Source organism: Drosophila ficusphila, unplaced genomic scaffold (genome assembly GCF_018152265.1).
Source record: "Drosophila ficusphila isolate 14025-0441.05 unplaced genomic scaffold, ASM1815226v1 contig_286, whole genome shotgun sequence".
Lineage (NCBI taxonomy): Eukaryota > Metazoa > Arthropoda > Insecta > Diptera > Drosophilidae > Drosophila > Drosophila ficusphila.
In genome coordinates, this window is record NW_025064189.1 from 5,360,646 (window position 1) to 5,382,401 (window position 21,756).

At 42.3% G+C, this 21,756-nt stretch overlaps 8 protein-coding genes across 12 annotated transcripts; 4 read left to right on the forward strand and 4 right to left on the reverse strand.

Moving 5' to 3' along the window:
- Positions 1 to 2: 2 nt before the first annotated feature.
- Positions 3 to 929, reverse strand: LOC108100171. The gene is made up of 2 exons (XM_017203939.2): positions 475 to 929; positions 3 to 335 (listed from the first exon to the last, which is right to left on the reverse strand). Exons 1-2 carry the CDS (start codon positions 898 to 900, stop codon positions 3 to 5), a joined length of 759 nt encoding a protein of 252 aa, XP_017059428.1. The 5' UTR covers positions 901 to 929.
- Positions 930 to 1,246: 317 nt separating this feature from the next.
- LOC108100166 lies at positions 1,247 to 2,798 on the forward strand. Its single transcript, XM_017203929.2, has one exon. The coding sequence runs from the start codon at positions 1,305 to 1,307 to the stop codon at positions 2,694 to 2,696; it is 1,392 nt and encodes a 463-aa protein (XP_017059418.1). The 5' UTR covers positions 1,247 to 1,304; the 3' UTR covers positions 2,697 to 2,798.
- A 69-nt stretch (positions 2,799 to 2,867) lies between these two features.
- On the reverse strand, positions 2,868 to 4,264 carry LOC108100173 (60S ribosomal protein L10a-2). The gene is made up of 3 exons (XM_017203940.2): positions 4,178 to 4,264; positions 3,718 to 3,873; positions 2,868 to 3,422 (listed from the first exon to the last, which is right to left on the reverse strand). The coding sequence occupies exons 1-3, from the start codon at positions 4,180 to 4,182 to the stop codon at positions 2,930 to 2,932; spliced, it is 654 nt and encodes a 217-aa protein (XP_017059429.1). The 5' UTR covers positions 4,183 to 4,264; the 3' UTR covers positions 2,868 to 2,929.
- A 611-nt stretch (positions 4,265 to 4,875) lies between these two features.
- On the forward strand, positions 4,876 to 10,465 carry LOC108100169 (NADH-cytochrome b5 reductase 3). Of its 4 annotated transcripts, none has more exons than XM_017203933.1 (4): positions 4,876 to 4,989; positions 8,359 to 9,012; positions 9,073 to 9,172; positions 10,072 to 10,465. In XM_017203933.1, the coding sequence occupies exons 1-4, from the start codon at positions 4,966 to 4,968 to the stop codon at positions 10,242 to 10,244; spliced, it is 951 nt and encodes a 316-aa protein (XP_017059422.1). In that variant the 5' UTR covers positions 4,876 to 4,965; the 3' UTR covers positions 10,245 to 10,465. The 4 variants fall into 4 exon arrangements, with proteins under 4 accessions (XP_017059422.1, XP_017059424.1, XP_017059425.1 ...); XM_017203935.1 differs by lacking the exon at positions 10,072 to 10,465 and adding an exon at positions 9,685 to 9,915 and having other exon boundaries at positions 9,073 to 9,171; XM_017203936.1 differs by lacking the exons at positions 4,876 to 4,989; positions 10,072 to 10,465 and adding exons at positions 7,215 to 7,342; positions 9,728 to 9,915.
- On the forward strand, positions 4,881 to 6,750 carry LOC108100170 (serine/threonine-protein phosphatase 4 catalytic subunit). Of its 2 annotated transcripts, XM_017203937.2 has the most exons (3): positions 4,881 to 4,989; positions 5,121 to 5,253; positions 5,556 to 6,750. In XM_017203937.2, the coding sequence occupies exon 3, from the start codon at positions 5,636 to 5,638 to the stop codon at positions 6,563 to 6,565; it is 930 nt and encodes a 309-aa protein (XP_017059426.1). In that variant the 5' UTR covers positions 4,881 to 4,989; positions 5,121 to 5,253; positions 5,556 to 5,635; the 3' UTR covers positions 6,566 to 6,750. The 2 variants fall into 2 exon arrangements, with proteins under 2 accessions (XP_017059426.1, XP_017059427.1); XM_017203938.2 differs by lacking the exon at positions 5,121 to 5,253 and having other exon boundaries at positions 4,894 to 4,989.
- Positions 10,466 to 10,593: 128 nt separating the features above from the next.
- On the reverse strand, positions 10,594 to 11,380 carry LOC122319908 (protein new-glue 1-like). Its single transcript, XM_043207806.1, has one exon. The coding sequence runs from the start codon at positions 11,066 to 11,068 to the stop codon at positions 10,793 to 10,795; it is 276 nt and encodes a 91-aa protein (XP_043063741.1). The 5' UTR covers positions 11,069 to 11,380; the 3' UTR covers positions 10,594 to 10,792.
- A 690-nt stretch (positions 11,381 to 12,070) lies between these two features.
- Positions 12,071 to 19,229, reverse strand: LOC108100165 (G2/mitotic-specific cyclin-A). The gene is made up of 7 exons (XM_017203928.2): positions 18,599 to 19,229; positions 17,739 to 17,938; positions 17,434 to 17,674; positions 13,467 to 13,690; positions 13,200 to 13,404; positions 12,889 to 13,136; positions 12,071 to 12,824 (listed from the first exon to the last, which is right to left on the reverse strand). The coding sequence occupies exons 1-7, from the start codon at positions 18,782 to 18,784 to the stop codon at positions 12,692 to 12,694; spliced, it is 1,437 nt and encodes a 478-aa protein (XP_017059417.1). The 5' UTR covers positions 18,785 to 19,229; the 3' UTR covers positions 12,071 to 12,691.
- LOC108100168 (RIB43A-like with coiled-coils protein 2) lies at positions 14,659 to 16,612 on the forward strand. The gene is made up of 2 exons (XM_017203932.2): positions 14,659 to 14,951; positions 15,020 to 16,612. Exons 1-2 carry the CDS (start codon positions 14,826 to 14,828, stop codon positions 16,037 to 16,039), a joined length of 1,146 nt encoding a protein of 381 aa, XP_017059421.1. The 5' UTR covers positions 14,659 to 14,825; the 3' UTR covers positions 16,040 to 16,612.
- Positions 19,230 to 21,756: the final 2,527 nt, after the last annotated feature.

The window sequence follows — 21,756 nt, forward strand, 5'->3', positions numbered from 1 at the left end:
TTCTAATATTTCTTACAATCACTAATTGCCCGACAAAGTTTAGATTTTAGCTTGACAAAGACGTTCGCATTAGAAATCAAGTCGTCAACATCTTTGCGATAGGGAGTCAATCTGGCAGTGTCCTCGAAAGACTGCTTAGCACGTCGCAACCGGCTGTGAATCTCTCCCAGATCGTGAATCTGGCCAATGGAAAGCTCCAGATCGGTGGACACCAAGATCGAGAACAGAACAGCCGATTCCGGACTAATTTTGCTTTTGTACCCAACACATGTCTTTTGCTCCACCTCTTTGTTGTCCACAAGTAAGGTTTGTGATATTTCTTGGGAATCTGGTGTCTGAAAAAATAAAGGAAATTTCAGAGATTCGACTAGCTAGATTCTAGACTATTAATAAAATCAACTTTCATAATATGAAGCAGAAGTTTTAAAGTTTTCTGTGTTATTGGAATATAAAGGTCATATTGAATTTTTTTACCCTCGTTAACTCGATATCGTCAGTTAGTCTATAATCCTTATGGCGCTGCAAGACGAAGCGGGCCGCTAGTTCGCAGTCCGGACTGTACTGATAACCCTCCGAAACGCGTCGAAAAAATGGATGGATATCCAGAAGCTTAAAGCGCTTCGCAATTCGCTCCGGTAGTTTGAAAGTGTCCAGTCGAGGTAGCACATCTGTAAGGAATATGTGGCACACTTCGGAGACAGAGAGATCCTCAAAGGACTCAAGTTCCGTCGTCCATTCCTGCCAGGCAGAAGCGTCCTGGATGTAAAACATCCGACACGAAGCCGTCGCATAGTGGATTAACTCCATATGCAACGAATGTCCGGATGCAGGCAAAGGTGTGGACCGTCCTGATCGGTATGTACTGGCATCGAAGATGGTCTGGTTTACTGATTCATCCATTTTCGTCTACAATTTGAGCATCAACAAAAAAAAACGTCAGTTACCATTTGCGCTTTTAATTCTCCGTTTTTTATCGATATCGGGAAGCAACGCTGTAATTTAAATTCCTCAAAAGGGTACTCCCGCCCAAATCGTTTTATTGTAACGTTTTTTCCTCGCAAAAAACCTGAGAAGTCAACATATTTTCAGAAAATCCGCTGTTCTGAACATTTTTCCGATTTTTTTTGTAATTTAAATGTAACTTATAACCGCAAAAATTCGTATTCCTAATTAATATCATATCGTAAAAACTATCGCTATGCGCTCTTGCGATATCGCAAGCTCTTCGTGAGCGTTTACTGTGAATTATGCTCCTCTCAATTCAAATCACGCGTAATCTCCTCCCTAATAAGAATTTCTGAAAAATGGAAGATGAATTGGAAACAATCAGCAACAATTTAAACAATGCGCTGGCCAAGTTGAAAGGCAGCAAGGGCGATGACCTGCAGGGCCGCAAAGAAAAAATGGCCCAGCTGATCCGCCTGCACCTGCAGCATATCCAGACCACGGTGGTTACGCACAGGAGAAGGACCCAGCTCAGAACCAGGCAGCGGTTTAGGAAGCTGCGCTCTTTTTTCATGCGCCAGATGATAGAGATGCACTCTAATTACCTCCAGATGTACGCTATGCTGCGCCTGAAACACGCACAATCGGACGAATTTGATTCGGAGACCAGCGAAGAGGATGGTGGACAGCAAGAGGATTTCACCATGCAAGCGGAATTTCCCGGCTTTGATTCGAACTTCTTCGAGCATGTCATTCCCGAACTGTGCGAGGAGGAGTTCCTCAACACGCTCCACGTAACGCGCGGTACCTTCGAGACGCTTTGCAAGCAGTTGGCTCCCACACTGCGATCGGCCGATGAGTTGGTCAAGCGATTGCCCGCCATTTCGCCCGAGAAGTGCGTAGCTTTAGCCCTGTACTTCCTAGCCAGCGGAGAGCGCCTTTCGCTGATCGCCGAGAGATTTTCCCTTCCCCGTCCAAGGACGATTAAGTGCCTGAAGGTATTCTGCAACGCAGTCATGTCCACCTTGGGTCGAGCTCTTCGCCAGTTGCCGCAGCTTCCGGTAGACTGCAAAAATGTAGCCGAGGGCTTCCAACGGGAGAGCAACATGCCCGCCGCCCTCGTCGGAGTATTGGGCGTCTGCTCGATTCCAATAAGAGCGAACGGAGATGCCAAGAACTCGGTGCTGCGCATGGAGTATCTGCTGGACGACCGGATGCTGTTCCGGGAGCTGCAATTGGGTTGTGGCCTACGGGCTACTTTAGTTCCCATGTTTTCACACTCGCCAAATACGCTCTCCGCGCTGCCCAAATTCCGTATCAATTCCCACCCGGTTCCGGCTTTTGTCCTGGCTCCGGTTTCCCAAAATTATCCACTGCGTCCTTGGCTGCTGCAGCGCTATTCCGATCCGGTTGCCCCGCATGAACACGACTTCAACGAGGTAGCCGAGCATCTGCAAGAGCTTAGCGACTGTGCCCTGCATCGCCTTATGTCCCGATGGAGTTTCCTAAGCCAGCCGCTGGACATTAGTTTTCACACCGCGTCCTGCATCATAACAGCAGCCGCTGTGCTGCACAATCTGCTCGAGGAACTGAGCGAACCGCACATGTTAGAGTGGGGCAATTTGGTGGATGTGTCCAAGTTTCGGGCAGAACCACTGGATGATTCCACTATCGCCGAGGACGAACAATCGCAGGCGGCACTTGAGGTCCGCGACTTTTTGGCCAGAACAATAAGCTCCACTGAAATTTAAACCTAGCTTTAAATACTCATAAAATTGTAAGATAACTAAGTATAATTTCGATCTATTCTAAGTTCTGTAAATCTTTAAATCCATTAAATAATGTGAGACGCACACTAATGCAATACAATTTAACCCAACAAATAGGTTCCCATAAAGATTAAATTGTTGCAACATATTTAATACATTGTAAAAATGTAGGCTCTCATTTATTTCAAGATGTTACAAAAAGAGGACAGCCAGATCTAGTAGAGACGCTGGGGTGGGCCCATGGAGGACTTGACGTGCAGGGAGCGCACGTTCTGCCAGTTCTTCTTCAGCAGCGAGACCAGGAAGTTGATCGACAGGTTGACGTTCTGGGCCAGCTCGTCGGACTTCATGCCCACGTGGCCAACGGCGACGGACAGGCAGAGCACCTTCTTCATCTGGAACTTGATGGTCGACTTGACCTCCTCGATCTTGCCGATCATGGACTCCTGATGCGACAGCAGGGCAGGGAACTTGCCGGCCTTGTTCAGACCAGGGCCAAGCAGACGGGGAATCTGCTTGATCAGCGACTCGGAAGCCAGGAAGGCGTCGTACGACTTGGCCAGCTTCTTCACCAACTTCTTGTTCTTGTTCAGCTTCTTCAGGGCCTCGGCGTCCATGAAGTCGACGTTGTTGGCCTTGGCCTCGTCGCAATGCTGCTGATCACCAAGGATGCACACCTTCATCTTGGGACGGGGGATGTGCTTCAACCTGGAAAACAAAAAGTGGAGGTTTAATAAGCTGGCGTGTTTTGGGAGCTTTATTAAAAGGTATTTGGTGGGGGCAGGGAAAACTTACAAAGCCCACAGGGAGCACGTTTTCGTTTTTGTTTTAAGGGGGGACGGTGTCCATTGCTGGAGACCTACTCAAATTTTAAAGACCCTGAGTGCAGGTCCGCCGAGTTGTGTCAGATATCACACATTCTCGACTACCTGATGCCGTGATGGACTCGAATCTCAAGAGATTAGGTCTCAAAACACGTGCGCAGGTGATTTAGCCAACATACTTGACGGTGCCGGAGAAACGCTTGTCCTTCTGGGGATCGTAGTTCTTCAGGCCGATCTGCAGTTCCACCGTCTCGAGGAAACCGCGCTTCTTCTTGGCCGAAGCCTCCAGGAGTCCATTGACGCCCTCGTACAGCGTATCACGCGAAACTTTCGATCTGCGAGAACAAAATTCTTTGTTAGCCCATGCTTTTAAGAAATAAATATTAACATCAAGTTTAGGAAGCCGGTAAAATGTCAAACTAATGCGCAAAGATGGCAGCCCACATATTAGTTGCATATTTAGCACAAAAATCACGTTTTCTTTTGCAATCATTTCCAAACTAATATTGACATGGAAAAAAGTCAAAAGAGCTGGTTTCTGATTGCCAAAATTAAAAAGAGCTGACCCAATTAATCAAAGTATTGCGAGGGCTCTTAAAAAATCCAAAGATGTTCTAAATTATGGAGTTTTTAACTTACGCCATCCTAACTGTTCAACGTGCAATTTCAGAAAGGAAGAGGAAACAAGAGGAAGATATTAGTGATGCAAAAACATCGATGTCGCAAACGATGATATCGTTATTATACAATTCGATGTTTTTTCAACGAAATCGATGTTTGGCCGCCGATGTTTTTGAACCGACCGTCTAGAAGGCATATCTTTTATTGTCAAATCGTCTTAATCGTATTTATTTTTCAGAACCTATACAGATTTTATGCATTTTCGAAGCTTCAAAAAAATTCTAGTTATGTTGGGATGTGCCTGAAAATATCTTCGATTTTTATGGTGCTGCCAATTTGTGTTTAAGATTTAGTTTAGCAGCCCTGGCTTTGCGGCTTTGTTTGGAGCCGAGTAAATTGATATTAAACTTTTGGTTAGTCTCTCCACTAGAATAACTTTTACTGAAAAAAAAAACATATAAATAGCTGTTAAATTTCTGTGTAAATATCTGGCCTACGTGTTGCTTGCAAATATCTTAATTGACTTATTTTCTTTCAGGTCCAGTTGCTTGTTACGAGAAGAGACCTGTCGGCTTGTTAAGAGAGGCAAACCGAATCTCCCAAGCGCGCTCTCTTCGTACTCTTGCTCTCTCATTCTCTTGGCCACTGAGAGTGCGTGGAAATAAAAACATTGCTTTCAACAGCCTCGCGATTTTAGTCCGCATATTAGTTTAGTCGGCATTTCTTAGGTAGATAATAACTCAGTGCGTTGCAGCTGGCCGATTATATAAGGGATTTAAGCTGCATTGATTTTCCGTCGGTTAACCATGGCGCGTGTCGTCGAGACCAATGTAAGTTAACTGCAAAACAAATCCATTCACCGCTGATTTTACATAACTCCCAATTCGTATCCGCTGCCCCGCCCCCTTTTCTTTCTCAACTTTCTTCTTGTTCTCGCATTCTGCCATTTCATAATTGTCAGCGATGATCTTTTGTTTTTCTCTTGGCAAAATTCCTAAGTGGTTTTGCACTGCTGTTTATATTGTTGGTCAACAGTGATGGGAATCTTTTCAGCCACCGTTTAAGGTATTTTAAACAGATTGGTGTAGTAACAGGTACTTTTATACTTTAAACTAAACATACACACTAAATGATAAAAATTAATTTCTGTTATTTAGTTACCTCTTCTGTGCATTTGTCTTATTTGTAATATGCAGGCGCTCCTTAAAAATGTACTAGCCAAAATTATTTATCAAATACATATGTACATTTGTTTTGGTTTATTTTTTTTTTTTTAATTTTTTGTTGATATAGATCTCTTGAAAATGTTTAAACTTACAACAATTTAGCAACTTAAAAAAAATGTGCAGCTCAAGCTTGTTCATATTTCTTTGGCCCACTTCTTAACCCAAAATAGTACCCTTCCCATCACTGTTGGCCAGTGACGTCGCCGGTATAAGAATAGCTATGATGTCCGCCTGGTGAACGGCTGAAAAGATGAGTGATGCAGATCGTCTGGTGGCCAACCTGCGCCATGTGCCCGTTCGTCTGCCCAAGGAGGTGGAGGTTCGCCGATTATGTCGCTCCCTGAGTGACTTGCTCCTAGAAGAACCAAATCTGCTAAGCCTCCAAAGTCCGCAGATTGTGTGCGGCGACATCCACGGACAGTTCCAGGATCTGTTGCACCTGCTGGACTTAGGCGGATCGATCGACTCGGGACATCGCTATCTGTTCCTGGGCGACCTGGTGGATCGGGGAAAGAACAGTTTGGAAACCTTTCTCCTTCTGGCAGCACTTAAAGTTCAGCATCCTGGAAAAGTGAGCTTACTGCGGGGCAACCACGAGTGCCGTCGTGCCACGCGATCCTATGGATTTTATGCGGAGTGCCTGGCCCAATATGGTTCCGCTAATGTCTGGAAGATGTGCTGTCGTGTTTTCGATCTCCTGCCCCTGGCGGCCATCATTGACGGAAACATATTTTGCGTTCATGGCGGCCTCTCGCCGGAAATCAAACAGTTGGATAAGTTCCAAAAGCTGGATCGCTGCCACGAGATTCCCGAAAGTGGCTGCATAGCCGATCTCCTATGGAGTGATCCCCAGGAAGCACCAGGATGGACTGCATCGCCACGCGGACATGGTCATCTCTTTGGCGGCGATGTTGTGGAGGAGTTTAATCGGCGGAACGGAATTTCCCTTATATGCAGGGCTCATCAATTGGTCATGGATGGCTATCGGTGGCATTTCGGCCAAAAGCTGGTGACCATCTGGTCGGCACCCAACTATTGCTATCGCTGCGGCAACAAGGCGGCCATACTACATGTCAACTCTGGCGGGGATTATGACTTTCAGGTGTTCGAAGCGCAGGCGCTGCACACAAGACCACAGCCGAAGAGACTCAAAAAGCGGTGTCGTCAGTTTTTCCTATGATGCAATCTCCTCGACAATCTTATCGCTTGATACAATGTCAAGTTCGCAAAGAGCAGAAGCATCAGCTGTTGCAACTAGTCACATACCCACCTAGACACTCTTAAATCAATACTCTCCCATTCCACAATACTCTTAGTCTGGTAATCAATAAAAATTTACTCAGCGATGGATCTCTTAAAGCTTTACCCATTTATTTTATTATCTCTCTCCTGACTTTGCAGCTGTATCTTTATACAGCAATGTTTTTATCATTTTTTAAAAAAAATTTGCAGACATTTGTGCAAATCGGCATAAAGAATTAGGTTTGTTTTTAAATGTTTTTAATAAATTGTAAAAAAAATAGCAATACATTTTTTTCAAAATGTACACAATTAATGAGATTTAATTAGAAACATTTTACAAAATCATAGATTTTATTTAGCTGTCAGAAAGTTATACTTTCATTGTTAAAATTGTTAGTTAAAATATTTACTTTAGTGGAGAAAAATAAGTGGTCATATACTTTTTGCAGTCACGGTGCTGAATCGTGCTGACTATGCAGTTTAAACGCAGAGAGAGAAGAGTAAGTTAAACAAGGGAAAAAGGGGACTGAGTCAAATTGAGAGCCTAAGTTTTTGTTGTAGATGTGGGGGGCTCTTCCACGCGTCGACTTCACTTCATTTCAATTGGAAATTGGAATCGGCAGCACGCGGTTGCTTTCAAGTTCGGTGTGCAAGTCAAATCAACAAATTAGTCAGCTTACAACAAGTGTTTTGTATTAAAATGACGGATTTCGATGTAAGTTCGAGTGAAAACTTTCTTCCTGGTTGCTCTCTCCACATTTCTCTTTTAAAATGCCGGCTCTCTGTTTATCTGAGCAGTAATTGTGACGTCATGGCTAATGGGTTTCGTGTTTGTTGTTAGGGTACAACATTTTTTTATGAATACGTATAACTCAAGGTCGGGTGTGATATCGGGCCAAAGTTTGGTGTCTCGAGCTCGTAACCCCAATTAGCCGCAGGTTTTTGTTTGAGGGGCTTCGCGAATATCATTTTCGTATGTGTACAACCAAACACTATCTGAGATTTCTGTGGTTTGGTATTAATATTTTCTTATCACTGTCGGCAGTTTCCACTAGCCATCGTGACCTCTCATCAAAGCAGAAAATCAGCCCACCAAACGTCTAACCATAACATCAAGTGCTAACTCACCTATTACTAACCAAAAAGTTATTTAAATGTACCACTCAAGTCGAGATAAATGTTAATTCATGGAAAGTGAGTTGTGACAAAGAGGTTTTAGTAGATGTTAATTGGACATTTATAACTTTGCCGCTCATTAACTTTGAATAAGATTGTTCTCAGCATGTTAATCATGAAGTTATAGTTTTGCTGCTTGTTAAATTTAAAATAGAATGCGCTTAGCATCTAATTCAGAAGTCCATAGTAAATTTCCCATTTAATATATATTTTTTATATTTTAAGCTTAATTTATTTAAGTTATTTTATTTATATTCAGCAGTTTCCCACGGTGGATTTTGCTTTACCCATGAGCATTTTTGAATTACTTACGTAAGCAAGATTGTAAAAGCAAATCAGTATATTATCAGTCAGGTTTATTTACAATCAATACGCAATTTGTTTAGAACTAATATGCAATCAGCTAAGGGTGAATTTAAAACCTTCCTGGGTCAAAGACAAATCGACTTTTATTAAATTCCGTATTACATATTCTATTTATTACCATTTCCCTTTAGTTATTGGACTTGTTTACTTGCTAGATTACTTATCTGACTTTCAATCCATTTCTTGCAGTTTGTCCCCATCGCAGTGGGCGTGGTTGCCGTGGTCGCCGGCGCCCTGATCGTCCATTACTTTCTGAACAAAAAGTCCACAAAGCCACGTCGCGAACCCAATCGCACCGCTCGTCTGCGCACTCTGGTGGATCCCAATGACAAATACCTGCTGCCCCTCATCGAAAAGGAGAATCTCAGCCACGACACGAGGCGATTCCGGTTCGGATTGCCCTCCAAACAGCACGTTCTTGGTCTGCCCGTTGGTCAACACATCCATCTGATCGCGACCATCGACAATGAGCTTGTCATTCGGCCATACACGCCCATCTCATCGGACGAGGACTTGGGCTATGTGGATCTGGTGGTCAAGGTATACTTCAAGGACACGCACCCGAAGTTCCCCGCCGGCGGCAAGATGACGCAGCACTTGGAGCAGCTCGAATTGGGCGACAAGATCTCGTTCCGCGGTCCCTCGGGTCGACTGCAGTATCTGGGCAATGGCACCTTCTCGATCAAGAAGCTGCGCAAGGATCCGCCCAAGAACGTGACCGCCAAGCGGGTGAACATGATTGCCGGCGGCACGGGCATCACTCCCATGCTCCAATTGGCCAGAGAAGTGCTCAAGCGCAGCGACAAGGACAAAACCCAACTGGCACTGCTGTTCGCCAACCAGGTTAGTTCGAAATTAATTCTATTGTTTGAAAGTATTTATAAATTATTAATAACCTTACAGAGCGAAAAGGATATTTTGCTGCGCGGAGAGCTGGACGAACTGGCCCAAAAGCATCCCGATCAGTTTAAGGTCTGGTACACCGTCGACAAAGCCGCAGAAGGTGAGTTAAACTATTAATGAAGTTTATATTACATTAACCCCATGATCGTGTTCATCAAACAGTTTCATTTGTTATGTTTGGTTAGAAGGTATTATTGATTCGTAATTCTTGTAATTATAAGCAAATAAGCAAAAAACTATTTGATTTAAAAACCTAAAAGATGAAATTCAAAGAGGATATTATTGTAGAGGCTCATCAAACAAGTAAAATGTTTTTTAAAAGTTATAATTGTACAAGAATAATGTTTTTTAAAATTATTCAGGAAATGTTTGGTAAAACAATCAAAGATTTTAATAGCTTAACGTTCAACTTTTATGCACATACGAAAAATAGTACAATTTATTGAATTCTATAGTAGCCTGCACCAATCTTTCCCTTGACTTGAGAACTCACACTCCCATCAACTAGTATCATTCGCATTCACCATCCTTAGTGGCAGTTAACATATCATTGAGCCATGTGCCAAGCATCTATTATGTTAAGAATCTTGTGTCTGCCCCTCGAACCATGCTGCACTCAAACGGATGCCGCGAACTGGAAACGCGCGGTTTGTAGCCTGGTCCTACAATACTGGCCACGTCAACGACGACATGATGCAGAAGCATCTGTATCCACCGAACGAGGACACATTGTGCCTGCTGTGCGGACCACCGCCGATGGTCAACTATACGTGCATTCCGGGACTGGAGCGACTTGGCCATCGGGCCGAGCAGCGATTTAGCTATTAGGATTAGCAGCTCCAGCTGGCAAACTAGATTCTACACCTGTGTTTTGCTTTCATTTAACAATGCCAAGCCAGTGTGGGAAAGATTGTGTGCAGCAGGTCTCCCCAATGAAAAGCTATCCTTTCTCAAATATATCATTTAATATATTTTTATTTGTATCTTTTGTTTACTTAGGCTGGCCGTACAGCGTTGGCTTCATCAATGAGGACATGATTGCCGCCAATTTGCTACCCGCCAGCGATGATACCATTGTCCTGCTCTGCGGCCCACCGCCCATGATCAACTTCGCCTGCAATCCGGCGCTGGACAAGCTCGGCTACCATCCGGACACCCGGTTCGCCTATTAGAAACACACTCCTGCGGAGCGAAGAAGAAATTGCATTTCGGCTTAGTCATTTTCCATTAATATCGGTTGCCTTCATTGAAAGTTCGTCTGAATCCTCGAGGAATCCCCGAAATTGCGGCTTTGGATCGGTGTGTTTAAACGCAAAGCGAATAAAAACTAATTCGATTCTAATTGTTGAAGTCTTATTTTATGATTTGTGAATAAACGAGTGTTGAAAACAAAGCGAGCCGAAAATTTCATTTACAATTTAAATGTATGCGCGAGCAATTTGCCGGCGTTGAACTTGCCGATCCTCAATTTACATTTTGTTGTGGGGTAGGTTTGATAAACAAAAATAAAATAAAATACGAGTTTACAGTTCTTGTATCGCATTTAACTTTATTATATATTATATTATTATTTTGAAATTATTAAATCAGTATCAATGTGCACTCAGTTTTTCCTGTGGGTAACAATAACGACGGTTATTGAATTAATTGAAAAATTAAATTATAGTGCTCACATTTATGTATTTATTTCGAAATTTTATTGGTAATCAGGTTGTGTTCTTTAGTTTTTTCGGTGGGTTACAATGACGACGGTCTTGTGACACCTCCTTGGGTGCTTGCACTTCTTCTTGGGAATCCTGGTGTGGCACCAGTTGTTGCCCTTCCAGCAGCGCTTTTTGTGGGTGGACGAGGACGTGGTGGTGGTTGTTGCATCCGTGGTTGTTGTTGTGGTACTAGCAGCAGTTGTTGTGGTTGTTGTTGTTGTTGTTGTCCCAGTTGCAGAATAAGCCACCTGAATGGCCAATGCAAAGAGAGCGATCACAAACAGGAACTTCATCTTGAATTTTTTTAGGATCTTTTTGTTGATCTAGTTGATTTGAAACTTAATCGAGTTGTGATTGGAAGCCAGTAAATCATGCTCTTTTATAGCGATCTACTAATCTTTGGGCCACATTTGTTCCTATTTGAGTTAGCAAATACCAACTTTTGATCTGATTTCCTCAATGAGGGCCAAAAACGGTAATTGAACTTGTATCAATACAAGACTTTACAAATGTCGAGCAATCAAATATTTGCACAGCACAAACAACGTCGTATGTTACTTCAGAGGAAAAACTAATTTTCAAACAAGAAACTTGCTAAAACTAAATTATTTAAAATATATATCATAAATTTCTAATATTAAAGAATCCTACAGGAAACCTGAGATAAAGATTCTGAAGAGTAAGCATAACCATATTATGTATAGTCAATTGTAGAAACACTTTTTTAATTAAGTTAAGGTTTGTGTGTTTGCTAAAATGTAAAGTAAAATTCAAGTACATGTATACATGGAGTTCGAGTAGATACACAATTTTTAATATATTTTGGTTTTGTTGTTTTCCCCAAATAATTCTTTTGAGATCATAAACGTTGCTTGAAACTCCAAACCAATAACTAAAATAAGTATTCTCAATATTTTTGTTGTGCATGTCTTTCACATTTTTATTGAATACAATAGGTATATATGGAATATACGGCCTGCGAGCACGACGCACTCGCATTGCTTTTACCAAATTACATTGAGAAGTTAGTACAATCGTATATAAGTTATGTTAACGTAGAACCTCGCTAACTCGGCTTGTCTGCATTTAGCTATAGCTCTTTTAATGCTCTCAGCAACATCAACCCACCCACCGACACGGGAGATTAGACTAAGTTTAGTAAACATGTAGTAAGCGTCATTAGATTAAGATAAATACAAGTCGGGCAGCAATTCGTGGCTGCCACCATTTGGATCGGGACGATTGGCTGTGCTGCTGGTCTATTGGGTGTGTGCTTTCGTAGGCGGCTAAATGTGTATATTTTGTAAAATTCACTTATGTATTTCGTATCGTGGTTCACAGAACATTCTTGGCCTAATATAGTTGGTTTATATGTATAAATATGTTAAGGTAAAATAGTTCTTCAAGCTAGCTGTTTCTGCTTAAGACACATTGTATACATCCCGTATGAATCAATTTATAAATACATAAAAATACATCGAGAACAGAGATAGAACAGAAAATAAAATATTGGTAACCTGGGCAGATCAACTAGGTAAGGTTTTCGTTGTTGTTGGTCGGATAGACTAAGACTGCCGCAGTTCCTACTGCTCACGCTTGGCGTGGCAAGCTCTCACCGTGGACAGACGTGAATGCTGGGTTCAAATTAAGAGTACTTGGTTTGGAAACTAATCTTTCATATGGCGCGCATATAAAATTGTCCAGTACTTTTTACGGGAGCTTGCCAATCGGCCAATCACTGCAGAGAGCTCGTATGCGACCTCTTTTTTTTATGGCATCAAACTGCCTTTCCTCTACGTTGTGTATGTGAGTGTGTGTGGTGTTTACACTTATATCTAAAACTACGAAATGCTACATGGGGGTACACTAAACTAAAATACAATTTGACCATGGCAGAGGCGAAAAACACTTAAAACTTATAAAACAAATTCACGTTCGATTTGGAATTGCTGCTGATTCTCGTTCTGCTTGGCGTTGTAGGCCTGGCAAAGCTGATCAAAGTCCTCTTTGGTCAGCTTAATTGATTCGATCGCAGCAACCTTCTTGTACCTGCAGAAATAAAAACCTTTTAGCACCATTGCACCATTGGATTTCTAGTATTTAGCCAAATTACTTGTCTCTATTGTACTTTTCCCGCATGGCCTGCGTGTTGAGGTCCTTAGCCATTTTGTGTGTGTTGCAGAGTTGCAGGACCACGGTTTTCAGGTCCTCCAGCTTGTAGGTGGTAATCTCCTCCAGCTGCGGCGACCACATCTCCATGCCGAGAAGGTGGCGCGCCAAAGCGAGCGAAGCGGACGACATCAGAGAGGGCAAGTATTGCAAGTAGGTTTCACCCTCCATCAGCGACAGCTCAGAAATGTACTAAATGAATGCGAGGAATAGGGAATTAAGTTCAGTTCGGTTGTATAATTTTTAGGGACATACCAGCGTCAGGAATTTCAGCTTCTCGGGCATGTCGCACAGCACCGCGTACGTGTTGATAAATACATAAGCAGTCGGTGTGCACAGATCGAAGGAGAGAATCTTCAGGATGACCTGTTCCATGCGCAGCACTTGGGCCTTGGTGTAGCTGTCGTCGGTGAGGAAGACAAACTCGCCCACATCTGGGGGATAGATCTCCTCGTATTTCCTATACAGAAACATATCATATCATTTTGTTTGTCTATCAAATTGTGAACTGTAACCACTTACGAGGCAATGTACATGGCTGCTGTGCCGACCAGCTGCAACTTGGAGCGCACCACCGCCATCAGGCTGAGGAAGCGATCCAGATAGAAAACGGATAGGTAGAGCGTCTCCGTGTCCAGCTTGTACTCCTCGGACACCTCAACCAGCCAGTCAATCAGGATGGAGCGCATGTTGTGGCTAATATCCTTCTGCCGGCGCATATACAATGGCTTCGGGCGGTGTTTCTTCTGCAAGATTTAAACAACAGATTAGTCTCGGCTGAGCAAATTAGCAGCAAACCCATAATTTCTAATTACTTAAGCAAACTTTGCTCAGTTTTGGAAACTGAACTTCGGTTGGCTTAACGAAATTCTCATCGTTAACATATTTCGCGCAAATTTTGGTAAGGCTTGATGCCTCCCGCAAACACAGTATTTATTTCCATAAATTTGTTTAGTTTGCGGGGAAAAAAACCTGTGAGCTGCTCTGGTTTGTCAGTGTATCAACTATTTTGTACCTCTTAATTAAAATAAGTTTACTATTTGATTAAAAAAGTGAGTTTATTTTGGGTGCAAATAATATCAACTAAAATTTAAAGTAGATTAAAGAAATTCGAACATATATAAACAAGGGTATAATACATTTCCATATAATATCTGAAACAAAATTCACTCCAGTCAACCTAAACGTATCCCAAGGGAGGAGTGGCCAGCAAAAGCGAGGGAATCGAATTTACCAATTTTTATTTGTTTATTGGTTATTTCGTGGTACGTGGTACGTGAGTCGCATTCAAATTCCCAGTTCAAACGTGAAAATCTTTGCCAAAACGCCTATGTGGGCAATATGTACATTAGGTGTTTATTTAATGGCCGCTTTAACGATTATTGGACACGTCAAGCGCCACGACCAGCAGAAATGGAGAAAAGGTTTAGACCATTTTGCCTTCTCAATTGGTTTGGATATTCGTAATTGGTCAAAATGCAAGTACGCTTCGTTTTATTTTAACCTTTTGGTATTCCAAATGCAAAAGAAGCTTTTACTAAAATGTTCTAAAGATTACCTAAGCTTTAAATGGTTAAAACAAAGATGCATATTTTAATGAACAAATTGGTAGCATGTTCTTTATAATCCATCTTAGTGGTTTGTGTGGTACAATACCTTTAAAAGGAATCGACTGAGAAAGGCTGACTGTACAAGAGTATTTACTAAGGACAAACAACAAACAAAGCACCGGGCAACCGGGCAAACAAACTCAACCGGAACATAAATAAAGTATTCATTATTTTTCTACAGGGTACGGGAACGGCAGACATTTCTTCAGACCTAACAAAAAATCGAACAGAAATTTAGCCTGTGTATTTTGTACAACAATACCGACACAAGATGACGCTCAAAATCGGAATATGTACGAAGCAGGACCTGGACGATGCGATGAAGCTGCAGAAGCGGGAGCAGTACGAGGATGAACGCAAGCGGCGCATCTTCAACGCCAAGCAGCGTCTCTATGGGGTGAGTAATCTCCAGAAATCTCTATTAAATATATCCCTTAAATCACCTTGGTACATCGAACTATATAGCTTGATCTGGAAACGCTGGATAAGCAAATCCTGGAGAAGAAGAAACAGCGGACCGCACAAGAGGAGTGCGACAAGAAGTTCGAGGAGCAGGAGCAGCTGCAGAAGCGTCTGATTTCCGCGCAGGAAAAGGAGCTGGAGAAGAAGCAGCGCATGGTGGACTCGGATCTCAACTACTATCGCTGTCGCTATCAGCGGAAGGAGCAGCGTCGCGAATTCGACCTTAACGATCCGGATTTCCTGAAGAAGGCGCGTCCGACCCGCGTGGCCGACAACGACATCGCACTGGGCGTGTCCAGTGCCCAGATCTTCCAGGGCGAGGACCTGTACAACACCGAGCGCAAGGTGCGCCAGCGGGAACAGCAGCGCGCCTGGTTGGATCAGCAGGTGCAGGAACGCAAGCGAGCGGAGGAGGCGCGCAAGCAAGCCGACAATCTGCTGATGGAGAACGTCGGTTGCCGGGACCAGCATCTGCAGGAGATGGCCAAGTCCGATCACCAGATGCGCAACCAGGTGATCCAGCGAGTGCGTCAGTTCAACATCAACATGGCCAAGCAAAAGCAAATGGATCGCGAGCGGGAGAAGCGCGAAAAGTACGAGGACGACATGGCCGAAATCTACAATATGCTCTCCAGCGACATGCTCACCGAAAATCCGGATGTGGCCCAGTCGCGCACCGATCCCAACAAGAAGATCGCCTTCATGTATCGCGGCATGACGCCCGAGGAGCTGCGCGTCTTTCGACTGGGCCAGGAGCAGCAGCTCCGCTTGGCCACGCAGCGCAAGACGGAGGCCCAGATGATGGACAAACAGTGGGAGCAGTATGCCATCAACATGGATCGCACACTGGTGCTCCATCAGATCGAGGACGATCGCCGACGCAAGGCGGAGTTCGATGAACTGATGCGGGCCAACTCAAAGTTGGCCGTGGAGCAGGACAAGCAGCGCAAGGAGGCCCTTGTGGCATTGAGCAACGCAGTCTCCGACGATTTCTACGATCAGTTCAACAAGAACTCACGTTGATTGATTTAAGATTTAGTTCCCCACAGCGGAAATTGATAATGATGACCTGGATGCGATTGGGAAGCTGCCTCACCAGAACTTGTGTGTGTGTTGCAATTTTCCACACGGATCCAGAGCTCATTCAATTGGCAAAAGTTCGTTGGGAATGAATGTTCCAAGGAAATTCTTTATGTTTTAGTTCAAAGCTAAAAATTTGAGTAAATTTAAGTTAACAACATTTTAACCTAGAATTGCACATCAAAAAATCTAATAAATTTTAACAAGGCTTAAACATTCATAAAAATAATTCATGGTTATTCGTTAAAGAATAAAAAATAACCATTTTATTTTAAAATTTGAACTATTGCTTTATTGCATATCAGAAAGAATCACTGCGCTACCAAAAGTAGTATACGAATTAATTTGAATATTTAGTATTATAAATCAACTAAATGCTTTTATAACTTTTTATAACTCATTTATTTCAATACAATGAATTTCAGCTTTGTTGTTGCACAACAAATCATTGCTACAAATATGCACAATTTTGTCTAATTTTGGCATTAAAAGAACCCGAGCAAAACGTGTCAACAATAATTATGAGTATGTATTTTTGCTTTTCTGGAGCAGGAAAACATAGCGTGGCCGCAAGAAAACAACAGCAATTAGCTGCAAGTCAAATTCCATTAGTTCCGAGGGTGCTGCGTCTGTCGGTGAAATAGTGAGGAGTCGGGAGAAGACGAAGAATAGTCAATAGTACCGGGGCGAAGGATGAGATGCAGGCGAGCGTTGCGTTTCCCGCCCGATAAACATGTGCCGAAGACGGGGAAAAAAGCGAGGGAATGGGAACCCACGGACCCAGAAACAGAGACAGAAAACGGGCAGCGTTGCGTGAAGGGAATGCGACATTAGGGTGCGGCAGGGTCCGTCTTCCTGGTTTTTTTTACCCCCGCTCCTTGAGAATAGAGGAGTTACGTCTGCCTGCGTCTGTACACAAATATGAAATGCACATGGCCAGAGAAATACGCGAAGGGTAACAAATACAACAACCAAGATACTCAAGGGGAGAATCCCTACCAGACGACATTTTTGTTCTTATCATGCTATCTTGGTTTTCTCTATCACGATAAAAGAAAACCTCGTCTGCAATATGCTTTAAAATAACTAAATGAATTTATGATCATACTTTTGGAACTACACTGCCTTACATTTTAATAAATCTTTTTCTTTCTTATCAAGAACAGCGTTTCTTTTGACTATAATGAGTTGATTTGACTTGCCAATTTACATTTGTTTATCGCATTTTTAAATGAATTAGCATAAAGATAAAGTTGTTGTAAAAATCTCACTTTACTTAAACTTAAAATTGTCAATTCTAGGGTTTTAAACTTATAAGTTTTGGTTTCCAAACTTACCTCACTCTCCCGGAAATTTTCGAGTATGTCCATCTGGTACTGGACCACTTCGAAGAACCGCTGGCGATCGTTGCACGGCGGAAGCTCCTTGGGCTTGGCTACCACTTCCACGACACTGTCGTCATTCGACTGGATGACACCAAGGATCGAGCGATCCACGGACATGGGTGATATGACCTCAGTCACGGACATGGGCGTGCCGTCCGGATCGCAATTGACAAAATCCTTTTGCCCCGCATCGCTTTTGGATATTACAAACCATTAAAGTTTGGGAGGAAAACCAATGAAGCCCAATCAAAACTTACAACTTAACGCCGGCATATTGGTTTTCCTTGTCGGCAAAGGATGCCAGCGATTTGCCGGGTGGCGCCACCTGGGTGTCGCAGTTGTCCTCGTAAACGGAGAAGGTCTTGAACTGCTCCACCACCGGCACCACATTCGATTTTTTGGCCCCATACTCCACATTTTCATCCACATTATGGTTCCGCACGTCACGTAAGACTTGCTGGAAGGAGCGTACAAAGGAAAAGGGCAGATAAGTAAACGGAAAAAAATATGATGCAATAGGATGATATCATTTTGAAGATAGGCTATGTTCTTAAATGTTGTCAATATTGAATAAAATAACATGGAAATAAATAGCTCCAAGCATTCGCAATAGCATGTTGTTAATTATTAATTTACAATTCAAAAGAAATAAGCCATGAAATCCATGAACTGTGAATTTAAGAGCAAAAAGGGTTAACGACTGTCCCCTTCCCTCCCGCTGGAGTGATCCTGTTATTTAGTTGCGCGCCTTTCCCTGGCTTCCCATGCGTGCGCCTGTGCATGAGTGTGCGGGGGTAATTGCATTTGCTATTGCTGTCCTCTTTTGTGTGCTGATTTGTTGTTGCAGTTGTTTGAAAAAGGCGCGAAATAGCAAGGCTTTGCGCTCTTTTCTAGGAAAGTTTAGAGGTTAGGCTCCAATGATTAGCAAAATTTGTCTAAAAAGAGCAACTAAAGGAACAATGTGGTGAAGAGAGCGGGGAAAAAGGAGAAAAACCACCACCGCTAAGCAGACACACGTTCAGGCGCAGTAACTTGGAGAGCCCACCACCATCATAAAAAAAACGGCAGCTGCATTGGAATTACGGAAAACGTAATCGGAGAAAAACGGTACACTTACCACTTTTCCTGACGGACGCGGCACATTGTTGTTGCTATTGAGCACGGCGAAGTTAGTCCGTGGCGCAAGCGCATTTTTCTCCGATTTTACGCCCAACGGCTGCTTGGCATTTTTCACTCCGGCCGGAATCGTAAGGCCCGGGTTTTCCTTGTTGCTGGTGTCTTGGTGAATCTGGAAACTGGACATCTTTGCTCCTTTTTCTTACTTTCTTCGTCTACTAAAATGGTGACTTCTCGCGCCGTTCTCTTTGTTCCACTCTTTCGCTAAGCGTCGCTGGCTTAAAGTTGTTGTTGTTTTGCGCTGTTTTCTTATGCTCGACGCTCTCACCGACACGCACAAACACACACACAATCACAGGCTCTTATGCTCAACAGCAGCGCACAGACACATTGGCAGGGGCGCAGGCAAATTTTATCATCAAATTGACGCTTGAATTACACGCACACACACAGTTTAATACAGAATTCATTTGACTTTCAATTTTTACAGCGTTTCGCGTCACGGGAGCGTTGGAATATGTTTCCTCGTTTGGATACGCTCGCTCGGACCCAGCTTCTCTTCACTTTTAGCAATTCTGTACTTCTGTGGAGGATCGCGGTCGAAAATCAATTGGAGGCTTCGTTTGATTTCTTCCCGGTCAACACGTCGGAGCAGGGTTGTCAAGCGCTGGCAGTTGTCGAAAATATATCAAAATATCGATATCGATATCACAATTTTTGTTAAAAAAATCCTATATTGCAATGGCGGGCTTACAGATACCTTACATTAAACAAAATTACCCAAACTGGTAAAAAGAAGACAATTTAATGCTTAGAAAATTATTGAATAAGAGTAAATCGCGGCAGGATTGTAAAATGCATTTTCTCTATATTTGCCTGCATAGATCTTTTCATCTACCTAGAAATGCATTGGTTTGTGGCAGTGATCGGTTCGTAAACTTCCCAAAATATTAAAACCAGTATTCTGCGATCGAACTCAGCAAGCGCTAGTACATTTTAGCGTTGCACTGCGTGCCAGTGTTGGCAAATTCAAAGTGGGCGGGACGTTTAAGATTAATGACTGGTAAGTAAAGAAAATATTTACACATGATTTTGAAGGATTCAGTTATTTCAAAGATATTTAAACATTATTGCTGTCAGTTTCGCACAATAAATAACACTACATGGTTATTAGTTGATTTATTATCTATTATTTTTAAAATTAATCTGCCTAATGACCCTAGAATGTGTTGTATTACCATCAGTACAAAACTCTCTTAGGGAAAATTAAAGCAATTTAGAAACATTTTCGGTTTGTCCTTGGCTTGAGCAGTCGGATTTTTCAAAGGTTACGCTCTTTAAGCGCCTTTTCTGGATGAAAACGCCTCGGAAAGACCTTTTTGTCGGTCGCGCTGCAGATGCTTATAGTTTGCTCACTAGACAAAGCGCCGCAGGACTTTCGGATTTGGCATTGTCCTGGACCTCTGATAGTCGACTTAAGAGGACAGCAGCGGGCGGCTGATGGACATCTTCGTTCGTTGACCCAATTGCAATCAGAGATGAGTATAACTATTTTTGGTACCTAAACAAAGTGCAGGTGAGGTTCATGTACCAAAGAAATATTTATGAAAACATTACTTAGGTACAACAAAATATAAAATTAAGAAGCAAGCATTTATATTCAAATTTAAGATAGCCAGAAATAATTTCTATATATATATAAGTACCTATATGACTACCAGATTTTTCCCTCCACTAGTTGCAGTTGCATGCAACATGGGCTCGCGCTCAAAATGCAATTTGTGTGTATGACTGCGGAGTCCATTGTCCTTCTACCTGGACTACAGGACTACAGGACTCCAGGACCCCAGAGGTCGGTTTGCATTTGTGTTGACTCTTCTTGCGAGCAACGGTTGTGCAAAACGCACAACGTTATGTTGGCCAAGACTGCGGATACGTGAGCTGTTTTCCATTATTTTAAGGGGTTTTTTTTCCATACCCACACATGTACGTCTGTCCATAACTCTCATTGTTTACGCATTCCAGTAGTTTTCTGAGGTAGGAAAGTTAGTTTCCGGGGCGGCAGTTGCAGGATTTCTTGCGCAGGACAATGCGAAATCTCATACACCTTTCACTCACTGTCTTGAGGCGATTCAGCTGCTCCAGAAAATTGATTTTCCTCCCCACAAACAGTTTCCATAGATAAGAAGACAGATTATTTATGGACAGAAGAACACTTTTTGTTTTTGGGAATTAATTTGTTATATTTATACACATATTTAATTACGATGAAAAACTCAAAACTTATTAATTAAAATAAGTGTGTACGAATGTACAACATCAATTATCTACTACAATATTATTCAATTTTTATTGTTAGTATTAAAGAATTGTGAAGTTGTGAAAACCAAATATCTGGTAAATTTCCCAAGTCAAAAAGCAATTAAATAAAATAAGTTTTAAATAAATCTAGTATTAAAAACCTTTAAAATTGTTTTGTTAAATCAATAACAGCAAAACCGAATATCTGGTAAATTGACCTAGACAATCAAAAAAAGGTTTAAATGAATCTTAATAGCAAAAAAAAAAAAAAAAAGGATTAATTTTTTGATAAAGTATTAATGCTTTCAATAGAATATGTTAATGTAAGCAGTTAAATTATCCGTGGACAACATTAATGCTACTGAGAATCACTTCACAAAAAAGAAAACCTTTTTTAATAACATTGAATAATGATAACTTATAATTTTTTTGGCTTTAAAATTCAGTTAAACAGATAACAAATACTTGTTGGTCAGCATTCAAATAAGTGCTTTAAGTTTTTTGACAACTATCAGAGTAGGAGGACTTTGGGCAAATACGGGTTGGCGGAAAAGCAGACACATCTGGTTTTATTTTTTTGGGGCGAGACACATTTATTCTGGCGGGAAAAGTTTCCAAGAACTATTGATTGACATCTCACTTGTTGTGGCCAAAATGGGAAAGTGGCAAGAGGGACAGACTGGCGCCAGTTGGGTTTGAGGCTTTCGGTTAAACAATCGCAGCCAGTGAAAATAAAAACGAATTAACCGCAGAGCAGAAACTTTCGACTTTCGGCCAACTGTTTGTGGGCCTGCAGAAGTCACCGCCAGAAACTGATTCAGAAACTGTATCTGAATCTGAAACTGAAACAGGGACCGC